At 53.4% G+C, this 24,298-nt stretch overlaps 1 protein-coding gene and 1 long non-coding RNA gene across 2 annotated transcripts; one reads left to right on the top strand and one right to left on the bottom strand.

The window, feature by feature from the left end:
* Positions 1-335: 335 nt before the first annotated feature.
* On the top strand, positions 336-20,310 carry LOC125626283 (pituitary homeobox 3-like). Its single transcript, XM_048829041.2, has 3 exons — positions 336-414; positions 15,195-15,409; positions 16,531-20,310. Exons 1-3 carry the CDS (start codon positions 336-338, stop codon positions 17,011-17,013), a joined length of 777 nt encoding a protein of 258 aa, XP_048684998.2. The 3' UTR covers positions 17,014-20,310.
* A 214-nt stretch (positions 20,311-20,524) lies between these two features.
* On the bottom strand, positions 20,525-24,031 carry LOC142070148 (uncharacterized). Its single transcript, XR_012666124.1, has 3 exons — positions 23,352-24,031; positions 21,964-22,617; positions 20,525-20,957 (listed from the first exon to the last, which is right to left on the bottom strand). It is a non-coding gene; the product is annotated as an uncharacterized LOC142070148 (long non-coding RNA).
* Between the last annotated feature and the right edge of the window lie 267 nt (positions 24,032-24,298).

Here is a 24,298-nt window from a genome sequence, read left to right as displayed (position 1 = left end):
AGGCCACAGGGAGCCGGATAGCTTCTAAGAAGCCGCACGTGGCATTGGGGGGCGAGTGGGGTCAGGGAACCCGATCCCTCCGGCCAGCGGCTGGCGGCACTCGGTTTATTTATTCCCCGGAGAGGGGCCGCTCTCTGTCTGTCAGATAACTGGCGGGTGTGGAGGGATCCCTGTGGATGGCTCACACCACCCGTGCCATGTCAGTCGACGGCTAATCTCCTCCCCCCGGCACATCAGCTCAGCGCCTGAGGCCCTCCGGGACCGGCAGCCGGCCCACCGGATTCCTCTCCCAAACATTGGGCTTTCCGGGAGGGCAGTGCCCAGGACTGGGGAGCATGTCGGCGCTGCTGCAGAGCGCGGGTGGGAGCGCCCCTGGGCTGCCCTCAGCGGGGCTCCCCAGCACTGAGCGTGGAGGTAAGGAGCACAGGGAAAGCCACGGGACGTGCTCAGGGCTGTGGGGACTGGGGCTGGGGAGAGAGCTCCTGGCAGTGACTGGGACTGAACCCCTGGGGATGAGGGGTGCTCTCTCCGGGCTGGGGGAGCCGTGCGGTGCAATGATAAGACGTGATACATCGACAGGAGCCGTCCGTGTTTCCGTGCACAGAGTGCTTGTCCCCACCCCGTCCCGCAGGGAGGTCAAGTCACCAGCACGCTCCTGGCTGGGCCGGTAACGTGGAGTGCTTGGTTTGCACTGCCGAGCTCCTGCTGCCTTCCCTTGGCCTGGAAAGCCCCAACCCCACTCCAAGAGAAGCCCGACCCCTCCGGGTTTCATTTAATGCAGACGAGGCAGGCAAGGGAGCAAAGGAAACCTGTGAAACTGCAGGTTCACTGCGCGGCTTGGGCCAGAGTGGAAATCAGCATCGCTCCATTTACACCAGCTGAGGCTCCGGCCCCTGAGGCTGTTTCAATGGGGCCGTTAGGTCTGTGCTGTACAGCTGTGATGATAGACAACTCCTCGTGCACACTCTTAGCAGGGGGCTATGCCGGGAGACTGGTTCCTCTGCACTGAGGGTGGGGGACGGCACCATAGGCCGGGATAATTGTGCCCACATCAGGAGCTGCACTGGTACCTACAGCGCTATAAAATCCCATCCCTAATGGAAACTGTCAATTTGGTACAAGCACCAGGCCTGTGGGCTTTAGGCACCCAGGGCCCCTTGTCATTCAAAGGCAGTTTGGCACCACGCCTCCTTTAAAACCTCAGCCCAGGCTTCAAAGTGTAATGGAAGCAGAATGGCAAAGGCTCCCCCCCGGCCGCACTTTGCCTTTGATCCCAGGGGCTGTGGGTTCAGCATGAATCCCCCATGTGGGTGCTGCTGTGATGGGCTGTGAAGAGGCCGGCCACGCTGAGCAGGTCTCAGGCTGGAGTCGTTTGGGAGAAGAGGCACCGGGACCTTGTGTTGGTTAATGTCGCTCCCCGGGGAAAGCCAGGCCTTATTATTAGAGCGGCTTAAACGTTTTCCTTCAACATTTATATTTGGCTGAAAACGAGTCCCTTTTCGAAAGGACATCCGTTGTGGAACATTTTCGTTTGGAGAATTTTAAAAAAATCTAGGAACATATTTGGAAAAAAAAATGTCTTTCTTTTGCCTTTTTTGCAGAAGACACATAACCAGCAGTCCTAATGGTTAGTAATAGTTGGAACAGAGAAATAGCAGAACACAAACTCCTTGGGAAGTTCACCCTAAGGCCCCGATCTCTGTACATTTTTTACTTTTCCTTTCAAGGCGAGGTCTGGAAAAGGCAGGTTTTTCCTTCGGGGGCCCTCCCCGAAGGCAGGTGTGCTGCATAAGCCGGAAGTTCCCTTAGCGGCTGCTGGGATGTTTTCATTCTAGTTTAAACAACAGTCCCCCTAAGTCCATCGCAACCCAAGCAGACAGCATGCAGATAAAAGGGCTCCACTCCTCCCAGGGTCAGGGCTGGTGTGATGCTTCCCGGGGTGCCCAGGGTTGTGGGGCACCTCACTGTTGTTAGTTGTTGGCCGCATGTGTGTGTTCTCTCTGCGTTCGGCACTGGCCCTGGCCAGATAGCAGGCTCCAAACGCACTGACCAATAAGACCCAAGGCTTGGTTTTGTAGGGAAGGCACCCGGCCAGGTTTATTGCTGACGAAGCACGGTCTTAGCTCCCCAGCTCAATGTCTGCAGTTACACTTACACATGTATGCTGGTTGCAATGGACACAGCTCAGTGAATGGCGGGACTTTCCCTTCCCCGCCAGGCTGGCCAAAGACTCCCTCTGAGAACCCTTTCTATACTCTGACACCAACAAGTTACGTGTTGCCCCCCTGACATGGTCGGTTACCACCCTTTACCCTGTACATGTTGGACTGATCAGAACATCTCCATCGCTCACGCTGTCATCCTGATTTTGTCTTTAAGCAGGGGGGTCAGCGTGTCCTTGTGTCATCTTCAGGGAGTGTGTTTACACCACTCGGGGTGTTGTGGTACCACCCTTCTGGAGTGTGTCTGCATGCGTGTCCTGTGCCTAGCGCGTCTCAGGAACGTGGGTGTGTTTGCAATACCAGCCCTGTGCTTGCCTTCAGGATCCTGACACAGGGAAGAAAGGAGAGCAGCAGAATACGGACCCTGGACTTCAGAAAAGCAGACTTTGACTCCCTCCGGGAACTGATGGGCAGGATCCCCTGGGAGAATAACATGAGGGGGAAAGGAGTCCAGGAGAGCTGGCTGTATTTTAAAGAATCCTTATTGAGGTTACAGGGACAAACCATCCCGATGTGTAGAAAGAACAGTAAATATGGCAGGTGACCAGCTTGGCTTCACAGTGAAATCCTTGCTGATCTTAAACACTAAAAAGCAGCTTACAAGAAGTGGAAGATTGGACAAATGACCAGGGATGAGTATAAAAATATTGCTCGGGCATGCAGGAGTGAAATCAGGAAGGCCAAATCACACCTGGAGTTGCAGCTAGCAAGAGATGTTAAGAGTAACAAGAAGGGTTTCTTCAGGTATGTTAGCAACAAGAAGAAAGTCAAGGAAAGTGTGGGCCCCTTACTGAATGAGGGAGGCAACCTAGTGACAGAGGATGTGGGAAAAGCTAATGTACTCAATGCTTTTTTTGCCTCTGTCTTCACGAACAAGGTCAGCTCCCAGACTACTGCAGTGGGCAGCAGAGCATGGAGAGGAGGTGACCAGCCCTCTGAGGAGAAAGAAGTGGTTCGGGACTATTTAGAAAAGCTGGACGAGCACAAGTCCATGGGGCCAGATGCACTGCATTCAAGAGTGCTAAAAGAGTTGGCGGATGTGACTGCAGAGCCATTGGCCATTATCTTTGAAAACTCATGGCGATCGGGGGAGGTCCCGGACAACTGGAAAAAGGCTAATATAGTGCCCATCTTTAAAAAAGGGAAGGAGGAGGATCCTGGGAACTACAGGCCAGTCAGCCTCACCTCAGTCCCTGGAAAAATCATGGAGCAGGTCCTCAAGGAATCAATTCTGAAGCACTTAGAGGAGAGGAAAGTGATCAGGAACAGTCAGCATGGATTCACCAAGGGCAAGTCATACCTAACTAATCTAATTGCCTTCTATGACGAGATAACTGGCTCTGTGGATGAGGGGAAAGCGGTGGACATGTTGTTCCTTGACTTTAGCAAAGCTTTTGACACAGTCTCCCACAGTATTCTTGTCAGCAAGTTAAAGAAGTATGGGCTGGATGAATGGACTATAAGGTGGATAGAAAGTTGGCTAGATTGTCGGGCTCAATGGGTAGTGATCAATGGCTCCATGTCTAGTTGGCAGCCGATATCAAGTGGAGTGCCCCAAGGGCCGGTCCTCAGGCTGGTTTTGTTCAATATCTTCATAAATGATCTGGAGGATGGTGTGGATTGTACCCTCAGTAAGTTTGCAGATGACACTAAACTGGGAGGAGTGGTAGATATGCTGGAGGGTAGGGATAGGATACAGAGGGCCCTAGACAAATTAGAGGATTGGGCCAAAAGAAATCTTATGAGGTTCAACAAGGACAAGTGCAGAGTCCTGCACTTAGGACAGAAGAATCCCATGCACCGCTACAGACTAGGGACCGAATGGCTAGGCAGCAGTTCTGCAGAAAAAGACCTAAGGGTTACAGTGGACGAGAAGCTGGATATGAGTCAACAGTGTGCCCTTGTTGCCAAGAAGGCCAATGGCATTTTGGGATGTATACGTAGGGGCATTGCCAGCAGATCGAGGGACGTGATCGTTCCCCTCTATTCGACATTGGTGAAGCCTCATCTGGAGAACTGTGTCCAGTTTTGGGCCCCACACTACAAGAAGGATGTGGAAAAATTGGAAAGCGTCCAGCGGAGGGCAACAAAAATGATTAGGGGACTGGAACACATGACTTATGAGGAGAGGCTGAGGGAACTGGGAATGTTTAGTCTTCAGAAGAGAAGAATGAGGTGGGATTTGATAGCTGCTTTCAACTACCTGAAAGGGGGTTCCAAAGAGGATGGATCTAGACTGTTCTCAGTGGTAGCAGATGACAGAACAAGGAGTAATGGTCTCAAGTTGCAGTGGGGGAGGTTTAGGTTGGATATTAGGAAAAACTTTTTCACTATGATGGTGAAGCACAGGGAGGTGGTAGAATCTCCTTCCTTAGAGGTTTTTAAGGTCAGGCTTGACAAAGCCCTGGCTGGGATGATTTAGTTGGGGATCAGTCCTGCTTTGAGCAGGGGGTGGGGCTAGATGACCTCCTGAGGTCCCTTCCAACCCTGAGATTCTACGATTCTATGATGTGGTCGCCGTACTTTACCATTCACACGTTCATGCCCCATCTGTCCTAGTCCGCACATTCCCTCGTACGACTGGTGGACAGAGTTTATTTTCTAATTGTTTTTAGCTCCTTATGGTGGGCCTGGGAATGTTAGGTCTGGGACTCTGATTGAGGAATGCAATTTTATGATTGAGCCTTGGGGGCACTCCCAGATAACATACAGGGACATGGTATATATGTGTCGTGTAGGAGGGTGTCGTCTATGTGTGCCTATGACACCACCTCATATTTAAGCATCACAATCCATTTCCAAGCTGGCGTTGTCGTCTGGCCCTTTTGCTTTGGTGCTGCAGATAGCAGCTCACTCCTAACCGGAGTCTCCTCACAGGCTGTGAGCGGACGTCAGGTTTTGCCTGCTGTGGGTCAGCACCTGCCCCCACCAGCCTCCGGCCACACAAGAACAGCCTCCCCGGCCTCGCGCTCTCTGTACAGCTAGCAGGAGGCAGACGACAAACCCCGAGTCCCCCGAGCTCCCCTCCAAAGTGCCCAGGCCCTGAGCCGCTACAGAACGCTCAGCTCCGCTCTTCCCGAAGGAACAGCACGCCCCAGCCTGCGAGACTCAGCTCAGGGCCCCAACGCTACTCACCACAGAGCCCGGAGCGCCGGGCGCAGTGAAACCACAAATAAATGTATTCGCAAAGAGCAGAGGTTCAAGCGGTTGTGAGTAAGAATGTGGGAAACATATAACACAAAATCATCACATGCTTTCCAGGGCCTAATCTTAACTAACAAGACATTCCCCTGACTCCTACAAGATAGTTTACCCCAAGTCCTTTCCCCAGCATTTTCAACCACTGTGGCTGAGATCCCCCCTTCATAAAACCAAGCCCGCTGGCAGCTTATCCTCCCAGATGGAAGGAAGGGGGGTGTACCTCCATGCCCTCTAGTGATACCCCCAAATGTTCATTGTCCTTCTCAATAGGGCTCTCCTCTGCTGGGTCACTTTTTCCTGTAAATCTCCTCTCTTCGCAAATTGCACAACCCTTCATTAGCCCCAGCGGTGACTGCCAAAGGAGGCCAGTTCTGAGCCACACTGCACCGATTTACATGTGAACAGACAGATAGAGAAACATTTCTTGCCTGACAGAAAACCCGCTTTACACCTTTCTAGTCGCTAGTCACAGACCTTAAGTACACAATATTTGGGTATATCTATAACTCCTTACACAATATCCGTAAATACATCCTGCAGTGGTTATGATGACCAGAGTGACACAGGCTTTCCGTAGATACCTTACATGACATTCTTTTGGTGAACCTAGGGATCCCTGTCCCCCAATTAAAACAACGAGGAGTCCAGTGGCACCTTAAAGACCAACAGATTTATTTGGGCATAAGCTTTGCATCTGAAGAAGTGGTTTTTTACCCATGTTGTTTTAGTGGATACAGACTAAGATGGCTACCCCCTGATACTTGTCCCCCTATGTACTCCTGTGCCCATTGGCATCCAGAGGTCCTTGGGGCACTGCCCGATCCTGGTAGATCTTCCCAGAGACTGTTACACAAACTGGGAGCCTGTGGGGGTTACCGGTGGTAGCATGTGTCCTCCTTGGTGGTAAGAGCGAGCAGGCTCACGCCCTAGAAATGGAACGCAGAGCCAGCTGGAGTCGCTCGGGTATTAACAGAGATTGTATTGCTAATGGGCCAAATCCTGACATCTCCCTTTGTGTAGAATCCTCTCCTGGAGTCAGCGATTGGTTGGCTGGAGTAAGTGTTTCCGAACTGGGACCAGTAACACTAATTGTTAGAAACTCCCCACGCAAGTCCCTTGGGACAAGCTGTGACGAAGTGGGACTGTTCTTAATGTTTCCTCTGAATAGTGTGGGGGTGCCTCAGTTTCCCCTAGGCAGTTCTTAAGTCTCTAGGGGGTGGGGTAAGGGTGTATGATCATTGCAGAGCCCTAGAGGGCAGGTGTGTGCAGGAGTCTGGACACAGAGAATGGCCGACACCCTGTTTCCTGGCAACTGATGGCCTGGGCCCTTCCCCCCCCCCCCTGCAAGGTGAGAGCTGAAGGGTTGGAGAACAAAGGAATCAGGTGACCACCTGGCCCGGGAAAGGAACAAAGCCCAGAGGAGGAGGGGCTGGGGGGAGTTTCAGTTTGGGGCTGGCTGGGACATGGAGTGAAGTGCAGACATGGTTGTCTGGCTCACTGCCCCCCAAATGGACCCAGCTGAGGGGTCCCGTTCTCTGCACCTGCAAGCTCTGTTTTAGACCATGTTCCTGTCGTCTAATAAACCTTCTGTTTTACTGGCTGGCTGAGAGTCACGTCTGACTGCGAAGTTGGGGTGCAGGACCCTCTGGCTTCCCCAGGAGCCCCGCCTGAGCGGACTCGCTGGGGGGAAGCGCACGGAGGGGCAGAGGAGGCTGAATGCTCCGAGGTCAGACCCAGGAAGGTGGAAGCTGTGTGAGCTGCGTGTCCTGAAGACAGGCTGCTCACAGAAAGGCGACTACCCCAGAATCCTGACTGACTTCATGGGGAGCAGTTCCAGAGCATCGCCCAGGGACTCCGTGACAACTGGTGGCAGTGGTGGGATGTACTGCACCCCGTGGATGGTGCTTCCTGCAGTAAGTGACTGGGGAGCAGTAACACGAAGGGGGATTGCCGAGGACCAGGCCTGCTGAAGGCTCAGAGAGGAGCGGTTTCGGGGGGCGGTTAACTCCTGGGAGTGTGTGACCAGCGAGAAGAACTGTGCAGTAACAGGGTTCCCCTGGGGATTGCAGCGAGCAGTCCAAGGGGCGGAGGAGTCTGCAGCTCGACCCTGGCAAAGAGGTGGTGACCTCGAGAAGGGCTGGCACACTAGGGGTTTTCCCTGGAAACCGTGGGGAGCTGAGAACACACGGGCCTGTGAGTCCACAACAACTTGGGAGGAGCGGAGTGATGGCCTGTCACCGTCTCCTTAAGAAGGACATTGTAACCCTGTGCAGAAAGTCAGGGTTGAGCGTTGGAAAGTTCACCAAAGCAGAGTTAATCGTGCAGCTGGAGGAGGATGACCGCTCTAAGGAACAGATTCCTGACCCCAACTGGGGCTATAGCAGGATCTGGGAGCAGCTGAAGCGGGAGCCAGGCATCACCAAGACTCCTGTCCCCGACCAGACGAGGGTCTTCACGATCGGGTTCCCCATCGGGGGATCGAGACGGACGGGATTGGAGCTGAGTCCGAGAGAGCAAGAGGACCGTGGGAGACAGCGAGAGCCCGAGAAAGAGCTGCAGAAGCAGCAGCAGCATGAACTGGCGGTGGTGGGGCGGAGAGGCCTAGGGGACCTCCCCGGGGTGAGTGGGGATAGATCCCGGGGGGCCAGTTCCGCAGGGAACCTCGAGACTAAATTGCTGCCCCTGGTTAAGGAGGGGGGGGTGTGGATGCCCACCTCACTGCTTTTGAGCAGGCTGGAGATTTGAACCAAGGGGACCCTGCGGAGAAGCCCTGGTGTCTAGCTCCCTTGCTGGGTCCCAAGGCCATAGACTCCGTCAGCCAGATGGTTGGGGATGTGGACAGGCTCCCACTCCTGACCCCAACCTATATGTCTGTGTGGAGTTTCCTGGGGCCAGGCCCCCCGGACCTCCAGTGGGAGCAGAAGGTGATGGTCAATGGGGAGACATTCTTGGGGTGGCCAAAGGGCATGGGCTGCATAAACCTTCCCACATGCGGCCTGCGAGTGCTATCGACCACCCCTGACCTAAGGGAGGGCGTGAAACTGGAAGGGCCTGGTGTAACTCCTACTAAGGAATGGGAGAGATGCTGGGGCATCCATGGGAACGTTGGTGGCTTCGAACTTCCCCAGGTCACCGGCTAAAGTGACCCCGCTCAGTTCGATCTCGAAGGGGGGAGAGATGTGACGAAGTGGGACTGTTCTTAATGTTTCCTCTGAATAGTGTGGGGGTGCCTCAGTTTCCCCTAGGCAGTTCTTAAGTCTCTAGGGGGTGGGGTAAGGGGTATGATGGTGGGGTATGATCATTGCAGAGCCCTAGAGGGCAGGTGTGTGCAGGAGTCTGGACACAGAGAATGGCCGACACCCTGTTTCCTGGCAACTGATGGCCTGGGCCCTTCCCCCCCCCTGCAAGGTGAGAGCTGAAGGGTTGGAGAACAAAGGAATCAGGTGACCACCTGGCCCGGGAAAGGAACAAAGCCCAGAGGAGGAGGGGCTGGGGGGAGTTTCAGTTTGGGGCTGGCTGGGACATGGAGTGAAGTGCAGACGTGGTTGTCTGGCTCACTGCCCCCCAAATGGACCCAGCTGAGGGGTCCCGTTCTCTGCACCTGCAAGCTCTGTTTTAGACCATGTTCCTGTCGTCTAATAAACCTTCTGTTTTACTGGCTGGCTGAGAGTCACGTCTGACTGCGAAGTTGGGGTGCAGGACCCTCTGGCTTCCCCAGGAGCCCCGCCTGAGCGGACTCGCTGTGGGAAGCGCACGGAGGGGCAGAGGAGGCTGAATGCTCCGAGGTCAGACCCAGGAAGGTGGAAGCTGGGTGAGCTGCGTGTCCTGAAGACAGGCTGCTCACAGAAAGGCGACTGCCCCAGAGTCCTGACTGGCTTCATGGGGAGCAGTTCCAGAGCATCGCCCAGGGACTCCGTGACACAAGCCAACAAACAGAATGATGCCAACAGGACAATGCCCCCCGCCCCTTTTCTTCTCCTTTCTCTTGGGCCCTGCCCCTCACTGTACCTCTCCCTGAGGATATCTGGCTAGGCCTCCTGCTGCTGATAAGCCCTACGGCAGCCCCTTGGACACAGGCGAGCAAATTCTGTAGGGTCGCTCCTCTGAACAAGCCTAGCAAAGATGCTGCTCTTTGCAATGCCAAGTACCAGTGCTCTCACCTGCCCTGATGGTGGTGGGAGATCCACTTTCTAGCTGATCAAGGCATAGGTGTCAAGCTAACATGGCCTCCTCCCTACTGCAGTGGGTTCCTCTGTGCTAGCTGCCCTGGCTTCCCACTCCTCCCTGCTCTTGCCACCCACCACCCAGTGCGGGCTCAGGGACATGGCCTGAGCACTGCAGAGCCAGGCCAGGAGATGGCAGCAGCTGCAAGAGGTGCAGGAGAATAGTGCTGCCCGTGGGCGTTGTGCCCAGTGAAAGGAGCCATGGAGAGGGGAGCCCAACACAGCCCTGTGCTGAGACCCAGCTTGGTGAGATTGAGTGTGACCACTCTGGAGCCAGCAGGGTTGCACCTGATGACGGCAAGGCTGGTAGAAGAGAAGACAACCCGTTTGCCCTGAGACATGGCCAAGGGGCCACCAGCAGGGGCTGGGTGGACACTTCAAGTAGCGCTGTGCCCATCTCTGTCCCAGCCCTCTCATCTGGGGATCCCAAAGCACTCAATCCCTCCCAGCTGCCCACAGATAGGTTCATTCCACACTGGCCTGGGAGGTAGAGGCATCATTAGGGTTCCACCCCTGTCCTGGCTGGGCTGAAAGATTCCCTGTAGTTTGCTAGCCCCTCAACTTGGGCTAAATTGAGAGCATACCTAGGCTCCTGGGAGGGGGACACCTTTCTGCAGGGGGAAGCTCTGCCATGTTTGCTTTGAGGATCATTTGAGCCCCAGACTTGGGATAGGAGAGTAACAAATCCCACAAAGAAAGCCACAGACAATCCAAGCCCTCTGCTTTGCTGGATTATTATCAGCCATTTCACAACTGGGGAAACTGAGGCACAGAGGCGGGCTGGGACATGCCTGAGGTCACAGAGTGAGGCAGCAGCAGAACTGCACACAGAACCCAGGAATTCTGAGTCACAGCCTGCTGAGGTGGGCCTACAATCCTGATTCCCAGGACCCTGCTCTCACGAGAAAATCCGGCCTCCCTAAGTGTACCAGATGCGGACTGGCTACAGAGCTTGCTTCTACACCCCACCTGTGTTCGTCATAAGAGCCTTTTGATTCTCTGCATGAATCTGCAGCTTGGCTCTTCCAAAGTCTCTCTCTGGTAGAGGCATCTGTACACCGCAAAGTACAGCCTTGCCTCTTAAGTTGACTTGTACTGGATCTCCTTTCAAAAGTCCAATACCTTGAAATCCTCTGTCAAGTTCTTCCACCTTTCTCAGTAGACCCATCCTGGTGTCCATGCTCTGAAGGCTGTTGGTCTATGGTCCTTTGATCACATACACTCTGAATGCATAGCTTTGTAGGTTGTTTCTGTGATGAACTGGCCCATGCAATTCAGAATCCCTCCAGGGCTAGCCAGGGCTGTGTCAGGTGACTTCAGCTCTGGGAGGGATTGAGATGACTGTGATATCAGCTCCTGAATCAGTTTTAAAGTCAATAGTCTTGCCATCAATATTCAATTTCACTCTCCAGGCAGGCTCTATGTCATCACCAGTGACAAATCCCAGAAATAATGGCTCTTGATTGTCTGTAATATGAGTCAACTCTCTGACTGCTTTCACGCAGCACACAACTACAAAATGTCCATGTTTCACGTGTTTATTACACTGTTTGCTTCTGACTGGACATGCATTGTCTCTTGGGATATGACTTTTTCCACACCTTGTGCATGTAGACTGGAATTGGTCCCTCTTAGCCTGGGAGTTCTCCCTCCTTGCCTCAGAGGTTTTATGATCTTGACTTTTAACATTCAAGTGTCTGTTTGTAGCTTCTCAGATAGTTTCAGATTTTTCAATTTGCTCCTGCCCTTTGTTCTGTTTGACTAATTCTGGCTGCTTTGCTACCTGTATAGCTGTGTGTAGGGTTAAATCTCTCTTCAACTGTAACTGCTGTGAAAGGTTTTTATCTGTTAACCCAATGCCCAGCCTGTCACCAATATTTTCATGTTTTGCATTCCCAGAATCACAGTTTTCAGCCAATGTATGCTCTTATAAAACATTCAACATTTCCCCCTCATTCTTGAATTCTCTGGTGAAAACCTGCTCTTTCACAAAGCCCATTTATCTGAGGTATAAATTATGCATCAAATATAGCCAGAACCCTTTCACAGTCATCTTTGTGACGGTCTTCAGTAAAGTCAAAGCACTTAAAGATAGGCTCTGCCTGCTTCCCCATAGCATAAATTAAAGATGATGCTTCTATATCCAGTTTCTTTGTGGAGCTGAATAGCAATGCTAAATCTTGCAAAATATTGTTTCCAGTCTGTCCTTTCTGAAGGTTTGTCAAAGCTGATGCTCTTGGGGGCATTGAAGGCATGCTGGTGAGATCCTGCACCCTTTGTTGCTTTGTTCCTTCTGTTTGCAAACTTTGTTGCTGTTTTCCTGCTATTTCTGTTCTTAGTTTACTCCTGACACCATGTCATAGTCCTGTACCAGATATGGACTGGCCTCAGAGCTTGCTTCGACACACCACCTGTGTTCATCGTAGGATCCTTTAATGCTCTGCCAGACATGTCTGAGGTTCATTTAAATGGGGCGTTTTACACCCATTGCCACCCAGTGGTTGAACCGTAGAACACAGGTGAGCATTCCACTTCACTAGGAGCCTCTGCACACGTGGGCATCCTGCCTGCAGGACCCCCGGCTCACCTGCACCGTCCCTCAGCCAGAGAAGGGCCAATGAATGGCTTCAAACCACCCTCATCCTGGAGGAAGGAAATGATCCGTCTGTGGAGCATGTGGGGAAGCCTGTAGGTCGAGAGCTGGAGAAAGCCCAAGTCCCTGCAAAGCTAGATCCACAATTCATTAACCTTTGTGAGCAGGTACACACTGAGCAACTAGTACCAAACACACTGTTACTAGCAAGAACAAGAGATTACTCAACAAAATAGATTGTATCACTTCAGAGAAGAATCAACTTTTCATCTCCTTGGCCGTAGGTCCAGCGCAACTCTTACAGTCCTGCTCTTTGCTTCTCTTCGCCTTGACGTGTTCCTTAGATTCGAGGTTCCTGGGGTTGTACCTCTTTGCACCGAGTTCATCCATGAGCAGGACTTTGTCATCTAGTGGCCCCTCGTTTGTACACTAGGCACCTTTGGTCTGTCAATAGCTGTTCAAACGGTCATTCTCCCTGTTCACGGACGTAGGTCCTCTGTGGGTGGGCGTCTCTTTTACTGTTTTTAGGACCTGTTTATACCTAACAGCTTTTTGATCAATTTCCTTTTTCACCAATTTCAGGTTTTTTCCTAGATACACTCTCTGGTGCGTCTGTAGATTTTATTTCCCTCTACTTCCTTTCTCTAACCGTGTCTGTTCACATGCCCAGGTCTGCTTTCTTCTGCTTCTCCTGACCTGAAACCTTTCCTGTTTTCCTTCTTTCCTCCTTCTCACTTCCCATGCCCTACTCTAGTCTCCTGCTCATCTTTTATTTGATCACCTCACCTCCAAACCACACTCTGCTTCATCCACTAGCTCAGCAGCTTGATCCTTCTCCGTCTTCAACAGCTTCGGGGGGATTCCGAGCCCCCTCCTCAGCTCGAGCTGCCCTCACTGGCCGTCTCTCTCCCCAGGACAGCACTCTGATCAGGGTGAGGCTTGCTACAAAGGGACCATTAAATCATCCAGTCTAATCCCCTATAGCACAGGCCAGAGAACGTTGCCCTGGTACCCCTGCACTCAGCCCAAAGACATGTGTTTGACTGAAGCATCTTGCAGAAAGGCAGCCGGGCTTCCATCAAGAACTGGAGTTCAGTCCCCCTCACTATTAACCATTGGTGCCTTTTCTAATTGGAATGTGTCTGGCTTCAGCTTCCACCCACTGGGTCTTGCTCTGCCTTTCTCGGCTCGAAGAAAGAGCCCTTCAGTGCCTGGTGTTTCCCCCCATGTACATATACACTGTAATCAAGTCACCTCTCAATCTTCTTTTTGATACAATTCTTCCCTCGCCCCCATCCCCGAAGTGCCTGATTTCAAAGCTGCTGGCTTTCAAGCCCTCCTGCCCTGTGTCCTCTGTGCGTGAGAGAGCCAGCCATGGGGTTGTGGTTACAACTAGGGCTGTCACATGGGTTGAAAAAGGAATCCCAAGTAATTGCAAACTTAAAAAAATAGTCATGGTTAATCACAGTTTTAATTGCGCTGCTAAACAATAATAGAAACACCAATTCCAATTCAGCAGGGATGCATGTCCTCTGGAACAGAGGTCGAAGCACGACAGGGCATACGAATGTTTAGCCTATCTGGCTCGTAAATACCTTGCAACAAGAGTTACTACAATGCCATGCGAAGGCTTGTTCTGACTTTCAGGTGACATTGTAAAGAAGAAGCGGGCAGCATTATCTCCCGTAATTGTAAACAAACTAGTTTGTCTGAGCGATTGGCTGAACAAGAAGTAGGACTGAGTGGACTTGAAGGCTCTAAAGTTTTAAGTTGTTTTGTTTTTGACCGCAGTTTTGTGAAAAGATAATAATTCTACATTTGTAAGTTGCAGGTTCACGATAAAGAGATTGCACGACAGTACGTGCATGAGGTGAATTGAAAAATACTGTATCTTTTTTTACTGGGCAAATATTTATAATGAATGTAAAGTGAGCGCTGTACACGTTGCATCCTGTGTTATAACTGAAATCAATATCTCTGAAAATGTAGAACAGCATCCAAAGTATTTCTAATCCATTTCAATTGGTGTCCTATTATTGTTTAACAGTGCAATGAAAACTGCAATTAATCGTGACTATGTTTTCAATCTAGTTAATTTGTTTTGCGTTTATCGCTCGAGTTAACGGCGATTAATTGACAGACCTGGCTATAACTTCTTTCCGGGGTGTGCGTATGTGTGCCTACCCCTGCCTCTGGGAGAGGGAGGTTGACCCAGGAGAAGGCTGGGACGCTCGCTCTCAGGCCCTGCTAAGGGAGTCCAGGAGAAGAGAGGAGGGGTCACAGTGAGGCCGTGGCAGAGCTGGGGACACAACCCAGCTCTTAGACTCATTCCATAATCACAAGCCCCCTCTCTTCTCCGAAGCCTGTACTGGCCTGAGTGACCCCTGCTGTGATGGGATGTTAGATGGGGTGGACTCTGAGTTACTACAGAGAATTCTTCCCTGGGTATCTGGTTGGTGAATCTTGCCCATATGCTCAGGGTTCAGCTCAGGGGTCGGAAGGAATTTTCCTCCAGGGCAGATTGGAGGAGGCCCTGGGGGGTTTTCGCCTTCCTCCGTAGCATGGGGCACGGGTCACTTGCTGGAGGATTCTCTGCACCTTGAAGTCTTTAAACCACGATTTGAGGGCTTCAATAGCTCAGACATAGGTGAGAGGTTTATCGCAGGAGTGGGTGGGTGAGATTCTGTGTCCTGCGTTGTGCAGGAGGTTAGACTAGGTGATCATAATGGTCCCTTCTGACCTTAATGTCTATGAGTCTATGAGTCATGGCCGAGAAGGACGCTGTATGTGCCAATGGAACCCAGGGATGCATGACACGTCCCCCATTCCCAGGGACCTGGGGTCTGTGACAGCACCCCTGGCTCCTTGGCGCATGCTGCAGAGCCTCCTGTGTTTAGCTTTGGGCTGGCCCACATGGTGGTTCTCCCGCTGACCCCCCACCCCGGCTCTCTGCAGCAAAGAATGGGGAGAACTCACGGTCGAAGTCGTCCGGCTCCGGTGGCAAAGAGGAGCTGAACCTGGGCAAGAAGAAGCTGCGAAGGCAAAGGACTCACTTCACCAGCCAGCAGCTGCAGGAGCTGGAGGCCACCTTCCAGCGCAACCGCTACCCAGACCTGAGCACCAGGGAGGAGATCGCAGGCTGGACCAACCTGGCGGAATCCAGGATCCGGGTAAGCAGGAGCCTCCTCAGACACTCCAGTAGGGGGCAGTCTCCACTGGAGTGGGACCCAGGCCTGATGAGCTGCGGTGGCTCAGCCTGTGGTCTGCCTTCCCCTCCACCTGTAGCCTTTACAGAGCGGGGCCTTCGGGGGAGTGGGGTTTGTGCGAGAGCCTCCAGCAGAGCGCTGCAGCACAGAATTCCACGCATCAGCCGAAGGAGCCGCTCCATTAGCTGGTAGCAGTAGTAGACCATTGTCCTCTGGCAGGTCCTCCACTACAGAAGCATGCAATGCACGTGGTGCCAGTATGTTTCAAGTGCCGATGGCAGGGCCAGGAACTTTTTGCCGTACAGGCCTGGTAACGGTGGGAGGAGGACGGCTCTCAGCAACTCCCGTCCAGTCAAGAAGCAATTCCTATCCACGTCTCCTGGGGCTCGAGTGGAATGCAGGGTCAGCCCTTTGATGCTGCCACAGCGCATCTGGTGCCACAGAGCCTGGGCTTTCCCTGCCCTATGTGCAGCTTGGAGGGCTTGCACTGGCAGAGACTGGCAAAAGCTAATCACAGGGGCTGAGTGAGTCTTTGGGTTCGGGACAGACCCACGTACTGGGGCACAGGAATTCGTCACGGAGGGAGACAAAACTGCCAGGGTCATTCCAGGTGCCAGGGCGACTAGGACTGCTGTTTGGGCCAGATTCAGAGCTGGTGTGAGCTCAGGAAGTTGGTGGCAGGTTGGATGGGGCCACGTGGTGCTGCAAAGATGCCAGCTTGGCATCCCTAGAGCCTTATTCACCGAGCAGGGACCATGTCTGCAATGCCCAGGCAAGCCCCATGCTTGTACCGGAGAGGGCTGGGACGGGGATTCAGCCTGCAGGGGTCATTCAGTCCCTGGCCCCTCTGCCAACTGGGGAAGGGGGGTGCTTTGGGGGATGTGCGCTCACCTGCTCGCAGCTGGGCTGAGCCCCACCACACAGCCCCCAGCTGGGGGTGCCCATGAGTCTCTGGTAGCTGAAGCAGGGACGGCACAAGCTGCTGAGAAGTGGGAGGCAGGCAGATCAGCTGCAATGCGGGCTGCTGTGATACTGAGCTCAAAGCAGGCTTTTCTCCCCTCCCCATTCTCTCGCTCTCGTTCAAGGTCTGGTTTAAGAACCGCAGAGCCAAGTGGCGGAAGAAGGAGCGGCACCTGCAGCCTGGGCTGTGCAAGGGGGGCCTTGGCCCCCAGCTGAACGGTCTGCCCAGGGGCCCGTATGAAGACCTCTACAACAGCCACTCCAACCACAGCTGGGCCCCCAAGGGCTTCCAGGCCAGCCCCCTCCCCAGCAAAGGCTTCCAGCTCTTCAGTGCTGTGAATCTCAGTTCCTTCTCCCCACAGGCCATGTTCCCGGGGGTGGCAGCAGCCTCCATGCCCGGGGTCCCGGCCCTGGAGAACTTCAACAGCCTGACCGGCCCCACCTATGGACCCGAAGCTTTGCCTTACATGTACAAGGACCCCTGCAACGCAAGCCTGGCAGGGCTGAGACTCCGGGCAAAGCAGCCCCAGCCCCTTAGCCTCGAGGTCCTGCCAAGCCCCGCTGCGAGCCCCAACTCCTGCCAGTACACACTGGGCAGGCCTCTGTGAAGGGGACCCCAGAGCATCGGTACCAGCCCCCCCCTCCAGACTGTACAGAGGGGTGGGGGGTTCTCTCACCAAGGACAGTGTGGAGGGAGGGGGGTTCCCCCATCCTGGGACAGTGCCCTCCACCACGCCAGAGCTGCCCTCATAGCCCATGCACCCCCCCTCCCTCTGCCAGTGCCCAGCTCAGGGAGCCCAGGGGGTGCCAAAGGCTATGAGTAGCCCCAAAGATTGTGGCTTAGCCCAAGACCTGTAGGTCCGGCCCCAGACAAAGCTCAGTGCAGGCAAAGTGCCGCAATTTGGGTTAAATTACCGTGGAAAGCGCCATCTAAGATCCCAAACAAGTAACAGACTCTTGGGAGGAGACAAAGCCCCCTGTGAGGGGAGACCTGAAGAGGCCTGGACGCAGGGCTCTGGGACTAGCCAGCTCAGAGGCACAGGGAAGGGCATGACGCTGTTCTGAGTTCTGCACTGGGTGGCATTATTGTCTCCAGCTCTTGCCAACAAAACAGAGAGTCCCTGAGCTCGGGCTGCGGCTAGAGCAGGGAGCTCAGAGACTTCCGTTCCCAGCGCTGGAAGGGCATGCTAGCGGATGAGCAGAGCAGCAGCGACGGTGCGTCTGGACTCCCGCGGACAGATCAGGAGCCCTGGATTCTATTTCCAACACTAGCATTTCCTCACCATGTGACCATGGGCAAGTCTCGTCCCCTCCCTGTGCCTCAGTTTCCTTGTCTGCAATATGTTGGTCACAGTGCTGACCGGCCTCACCTGAGGACTCATTCATGCTTGTAACATGCTTTGGGATCCTTGGGAGGAAGGTGTAATAATGTCAGTGCAGGTGACATCAGATCTGGGGGAGTGGTAAATAACGCCGAGGACAGTCACCGATACAGAGCGATCTGGATCGCTTGGTAAGCTGGTTGCAAGCAAACCATGTGCAGGGACGCAGGGGCGGCGAGTTATATGGGCCAGTGGTGCCCGGGCTCCAGGAATATTCAGGAACCAGGGGCCAGGCTCCAGCAATGTTTGGGGCCGGGTCTCCCCCTGGCCCCGCCTGCCGCCCCCATGCACCTTCCCCAGAGTGTTCCCTGGCCCCGCCTGTGGCCCCTGGGTGATTTAAAAGGGCCCCAAGGCCCCTGCCGCCACCGCCGGCAGCGCAGCGGGGCTAAAGCGGCTTCCTGCCCGCCTTCGCTCCGCACAGCGCCCCACTCCCGGAAGCAGCTGGCATGTCCCTGCGGCCCCTGGGGCGGGGGGGGGTCTCCACGCACTGCCCCCACCCCAAGTGCCGACTCTGCCATTGGAACTATGGCCAACGGGAGCAACGGGGGCGGTGCCTGTGGGCAGCAGGGTGCAGAGACACCCTCCCCCCCCCCGGCAACCCCTGCCTAGGAGCCACTACCAGAGGGGTATGCAGGTCACTTTCGGGAGCTGGCCGCGGTAAGCGCCACACATCTTACCCCCTCCTACACCCCAACCCCCTGCCCTAGCCAGAGCCCATACCTCAATTCCCACCCAGAGCCCACACCCTGCACTCCCTCCTACAACCCTGCCCCAGTCCAGAGCCCGCACCCAGCACCCAAACTCCCACCCAGAGCCTTAGGCAGGTGTCAGGGCGGGGGCGGGACTTGGACCCGTTCTGTGCACCACCAAAAATTATACAAACCTGCTGCCCCTGGGGGAAGATCTCTGGCCTGTGGTATGCAGGCGGACAAGCAGACTCACTAGATGCTCACAGCAGTCCCTTCTCACCTTAAAATCTCTGAATTTAGGTGCAAACTATTCTTTGGCCTTGTAAAGTCCGTGCAGGCCTGCTTTCGGATCTCAGCCAGAGTTTGCACAGGATCTGGGCACATCCCCATTGTGATGTCAATCCATGTCCCATCCGCAGGAGGATGGAACGGACTGGTCTGGCTTTTCCAATTCCAGCTCCCAGGAGACCCCCGGGACTCCTTGATGCACAGCTCACAATACCCGAATTCCTCTCATTCCATCTCATTGCTGCCTTGGGATTTTGGCGCATGCTCAAATAGTTCCCCTGTATCACCCCCCTCCCTCAAAAGCCCACACACGCAACAGGGCCCCCTCCAGTGCCCACAGCCCTACCTTGTGAGCGGCCAAATGACAGGGTGCTCTCCAGCAATGTCTGTAGGAAATGGGGGTGGAACTTCAAACACACCCTGCTCGCCATGCCTGGGGCCCTGGCTAGCCAGCTTTCACCTCACTTCTCTGGAAAGGGGTGGGGGATAGATAGTGTTTAAGACCAAGGGCTGGGAATTGAGGGTACAGCTACACTGCAAAAAACCCAGCGGCAACAAGTCTTAGAGCCTGGGTCTACGGACTGGGACTCACACTAGGGGGCTGAAAATAGCAGGGTAGAGGTTACTGCTTGGGCTCTGAAACCTGGCCGGAGGGAGGTGTCAGACCCCAAGCGCCAGCCTGAGTGGGAATGTTTACACAGCTCGTGTTAAAAAGGGCTCCAGAGGAGATCCCAGCAATTACAGGCCAGTAAGCCTAACTTCAGCACTGGGCAAGCAGGTTGAAACCATAGTAAAGAACAGAATTATCAGACACGTAACTGAACACGATTCGAGGGGGAAGAGCCAACATGGTGTTTGTAAAGGGAAATCATGCCTCACCAATCTACTAGAATTCTTTGAGGGGATCAACAAGCATGTGGACAAGGGGGATCTAGTGGATATAGTGTACTTAGAATGTCAGAAATCCTTTGACCAGGTCCCTCACCAAAGGCTCTTAAGCAAAGTGAGCTGTCATGGGATAAGAGGGAAGGTCTTCTCATTTCAGTAACTGGTTAAAAGATAGGAAACAAAGGGTAGGACTAAATGGTCAGTTTTCAGAACGGAGAGAGGTAAACAGTGGTGTCCCCCAGGGGTCTGTACTGGGACCAGTCCTATTCAACATATTCATAAATGATCTGGAAAAAGGGGTAAACAGTGAGGTGGCAAAATTTGCAGATGATACAAAACTACTCAAGATAGTTAAGTCCAAAGCAGACTGCGAAGAGCTACAAAAGGGATCTCACAAAACTGGGTGACTGGGCAACAAAATGGCAGATGAAATTCAATGTTGATAAATGCAAAGTAATACACATTGGAAAACATAATCCCAACTATTCATACAAAATGATGGGGTCTAAATTAGCTGTTACCACTCAAGAAAGAGATCTTGGAGTCCTTGTGGAGAGTTCTCTGAAAACATCCACTCACTGTGCAGCGGCCGTCAAAAATGTATACAGAATGTTGGGACTCATTAGGAAAGGGACAGATAATAAAAGAAAAAATATCATGTTGCCTCTCTATAAATCCATGCTACGCCCACGTCTGGAATACTGTGTGCAGATGTGGTTGCCCCACCTCAAAAACGATATATTGGAATTGGAAAAGGTACAGAAAAGTGCAACAAAAATGACTGGTGTGGAGAAAGTAAATAAGGAAGTGTTATTTACTCCTTCTCATAACACAAGAACTAGGGGTCCCCAAATGAAATTAAGAGGGAGCAAGTTTAAAACAAACATAAGGAAGTCTTCTTCACCCAATGCACAGTCAACCTGTGGAACTGCCTGCCAGAGGAGGTTGTGAATGCCAAGACTATAACAGAGTTCAAAAAAGAACTAGATAACTTCACGGGGGACAGGTCCACCAATGGCTATTAGCCAGGATGGGCAGGGTTGGTGTCCCTAGCCTCTGTTTGCCAGAAGCTGGGAATGGGCGACAGGGGATGGATCACTTGATGATTCCCTGTTCTGTTCATTCCCTCTGGGGCACCTGGCATTGTTCTTACGTTAGCCCCACGAGTTTGAGCCTGTAAACCCAGGCTCTGAGCCTCCTGCTGCACGGTGGTGTTTGCAGGGCAGCTGTACGTTGACTCTGGGTTCCACTAGCTGTGTGGATCTTGGCTGAGTTGCTTCCTTTCCAGTGCCTCGGTTTCCCCATCTGTAAAATAGCAGAACAGTGCTTCAAATGGGCATGTGAGGCTTAGAGTGTTGCTGCCTGCAGAGTGCTTGGAAATCCACTGAGGGGCCCTGCTTCCCCTCTCTGCGAGAGCAGATTCACTTTGCTGTAACTGCATTGATTTCAACAGGTTTACCCAAGCATAAAACTGGAGTGAAGCAGAGCTGACGCAGGGCATTTGCTGCCTGGGGAGCTGATGTCATATGAGCTCTGGCTGGGGAATGGGAGCCGAATCTACGATGTAAGGAGGCCTGGAGGGCAGAAAAGATTGGAGCTAAATTTAGCCCTTGGAGTGGAATTTCCATGAGTGCGCTGGGACTTTCCACTCCCCTGGGGTCACCTCCTTACCTGACTGCACAGCAGGCACAAACCAGCCGGGGATTCTCCTCTTGGCTGCTCTGCCACGGGCCGGGGTCCTCGGCTGTACCCGCCCTGGGCCGGGGTCCTCGGCTGTACCCGCCCTGGGCCGGGGTCCTCGGCTGTACCCGCCCTGGACCTGCGTTCTCGGCTGTTCCCGTCATGGCTCTGGGTCCTTGGCTGTTCCCGTCATGGCTCTGGGTCCTCGGCTGTACCCGCCCTGGGCCGGGGTCCTCGGCTGTACCCGCCCTGGGCCTGCATTGTCGGCTGCACCCGCTACAGGCCTGGGTCCTCAGATGTACCTGTCCTGGGCCTGTGTTCTCAGCTGTACCCACCATTGGCCTGGGTTCTTGGCTTTACCGGCCCTGCGCCTGGGTCCTCGGCTGTACCCGCCTTGGGCCTGGATTCTCAGTTGTACCTGCCCTGTGTTCTCAGCTGTATTCAACCTTGGGCCAAAGGTCTCGGCTGTACCCACCCTGGGTTCTCAGCTGTACCCACCTTGGGCCTGGGTTCTTAGCTGTTCCTGCCCTGAGTCTGGGTCCTCGGCTGTACCTGCTCTGACTTCTCGGTTGTACATGCCCCGAGCCTGGGTTTTTGGCTGAACCCACCCTGGGTTCTTGGCAGTACTCACCCTGTGTTTTCAGCTGTACCCGCCCTGGGCCTGGGTCCTTGGCTATACCCGACCTGGGCCTGGGTCCTCGGCTGTACCTGCCCTGGTTTCTTGGCTGTACCGCTGTGGGCCTGTATTCTGGGGTGTACCCACTTTTGGCCTGGGTTTTCTCTGACATTTGACCTCAAATAAACTTCAGGTCGTATTGAAATCAGTACCAGGCTCTGTCCCCAGTGGACAGTGGTGGGGGCTGTGGTGCACCTCCTGGACATGAGCTCTCTCTGTCTCCATTGTCCTGTTCACTCCAAGCTTTCTCATGCTGCAGACATAACAACTAACTAAACCAGAGCTCTTGGTCATGTCCTCAGAAACCCCCTTGCTGGGAGGCTTGGTGTTCATGGAGGCCGAGGCTTGGGTCACAGGAACCTGTGGTTCCAGAGAAAGGCCAACCTGAAAACTCAGGCAGCTGAAATGTAGTTGTAACTGGAGTCTTGCCCGTCCATTTGAATTCTGCCGTCTTGAAGGATCCCATTCCTTTCTGGGCTCCTTTCCTATTCACCCAGGCCTCTCACGTCATGTTGTGTTTCTGTGGACTGCTGGTCCAGGGGCCAAACCAGGACGGGGTACAGTCAATGGGTGCATTCCCGTCAACCTCAGGGGGCTCCGGATCAGGCCCTGGGGAAAGCAGACACACGTGCTAATGCCCATCCCAGTTCAGCACAGCGCGTAGGCCCCAATTCAGGAAAACACCCCTGTTCAAGACTGCAGTTAAGCACATGCTTAAGTTAAGCGCGCCTTAATTGCTGGACTGAGTAGGCATGGATTTAAGCTTAGGTGGTTTCCTGGATTGGGGCCATAAATGTGCTCCAGTATTACTGACATTAGTTGGGTGCATGCATGTGCCTATGCGCGTTCATGAATCAGGGCCCAGCTGCGCAAAAGGGTTTTTCTTTCTGGGCACAGAAAATGGATCATAAGCTGAACATAAGTCAAACGAAACACTTCATGTATAAATAATAAAACAAATACCTTATTTTTTTAAACAGTAAAACAGTATTGTAAAAGAGAGCATTAATTCAGCCAGTGTGTCTGTGGGTTTTTCAAAGTGTTTAAACCATTTCTGATTCTCTTTTGGGATGTGACTTTTTTAAAAAATACGGCTAACAACAAATGTGAAAAGTCTGCCCTGCATCTCGGAGGGACTTTCTGATTGGGAGTTTTGTTGTCCATCTTTCGGGATTTCAGAACCAGAGTTTACAAAAGAAGATAAAGGAACGCTCAGGTCATTAAAGAAAACTCTAGACCTTTAGCAAACAGAACACATTGTTCTGCCAATGCCCCTCAATCCCAACCCACAGCACCCTGCTAGTGCACTCCTGGGCTTCCCACATGCAGCTCTGCCAACACACCTCAAGCTAAATCTGCAGCAGTGCCTGCCTTTCCAAATTATCCTCCCCTTCCTCCCAATGCGCCTCAGTCCTGACTAGCAGCACGCCATGCTAGTCCAGCCTCCGGCTTTTCTTGAAGAAAGGAGCTCACGCAGGCCAAGCTGTTAGTTAGCTGGTGAGGTGGGCTAGCATGATAGCACAACATTGCGTTCCCCTGTTGATCCATGACAGATTCAAAACCAGGTCTCCAGTGGGGCAAAGCTGGTGTCTTAAACTCTGCACAGACCGTCTTCAGGCTCTAAAATGATTGATGGCCCCTAAGTGCCATGGTGTCTCCTGCACTTTCTCTGAAAAAAGTAGGCGATGTTCTTGTGACGTAGATCAGGACCTGGGGGGAAGGATGAGCTGGTAAATGTAGAACAAATAAAAGAACAGTCCTTCACACAGCCGGGCAGTGGAATTCACAACCGGGGGAGCAGATGGAGTCAGACACTGTGGCTGGCTTTAAAAGGGGGCTGGGCTGGGGAATTCCATGCCTATTCATACTAAGATGAGGGCTAAATTACCGGTTACCACTCAAGAAAGAGATCTTGGAGTCACTGTGGAGAGTTCTCTGAAAACATCCACGCAATGTGCAGTGGCCGTCAAAAAAGCGAACAGAATGCTGGGAACCACAGGCGCCAGCTTCCTCCTTTCCCAGGGGGAGCTCAATCCCTGGCCCTGCCACCACTCCACCCCCACCTCTTCCCGCCCAGTTCCCACCTCCACAAGCGTGCCCCATCCCCACTGCTGCCCCCAGCACCTCCTGCATGCCGCAGAACAGCTGATCCCCGGTAGGCGGTGTTGTCAGACATCACTGGTGTGGTGCTCTGCTTGGTTCAATGTTGATAACAGTCGGTTGCGTGCGCGTGCTCCCTCTGCGTGATGACAGAGCAGACCCCGAGAGAGCCCCCAATGGCCACAGACTC

This window comes from Caretta caretta, chromosome 26 (assembly GCF_965140235.1).
Source record: "Caretta caretta isolate rCarCar2 chromosome 26, rCarCar1.hap1, whole genome shotgun sequence".
Taxonomy (NCBI): Eukaryota; Metazoa; Chordata; order Testudines; family Cheloniidae; genus Caretta; species Caretta caretta.
The sequence above is the reverse complement of the archived record's forward strand: the minus strand, read 5'-3'. Positions and strand labels throughout refer to the sequence as shown.

Coding starts and splice junctions, on each gene's coding strand:
- LOC125626283 (XM_048829041.2), top strand. CDS start 336: ATGTCGGCGCTGCTGCAGAGCGCGGGTGGGAGCGCCCCTGGGCTGCCC. Junction 415..15,194: donor CCCCAGCACTGAGCGTGGAG/GTAAGGAGCACA, acceptor GGCTCTCTGCAG/CAAAGAATGGGGAGAACTCA. Junction 15,410..16,530: donor TGGCGGAATCCAGGATCCGG/GTAAGCAGGAGC, acceptor CTCTCGTTCAAG/GTCTGGTTTAAGAACCGCAG.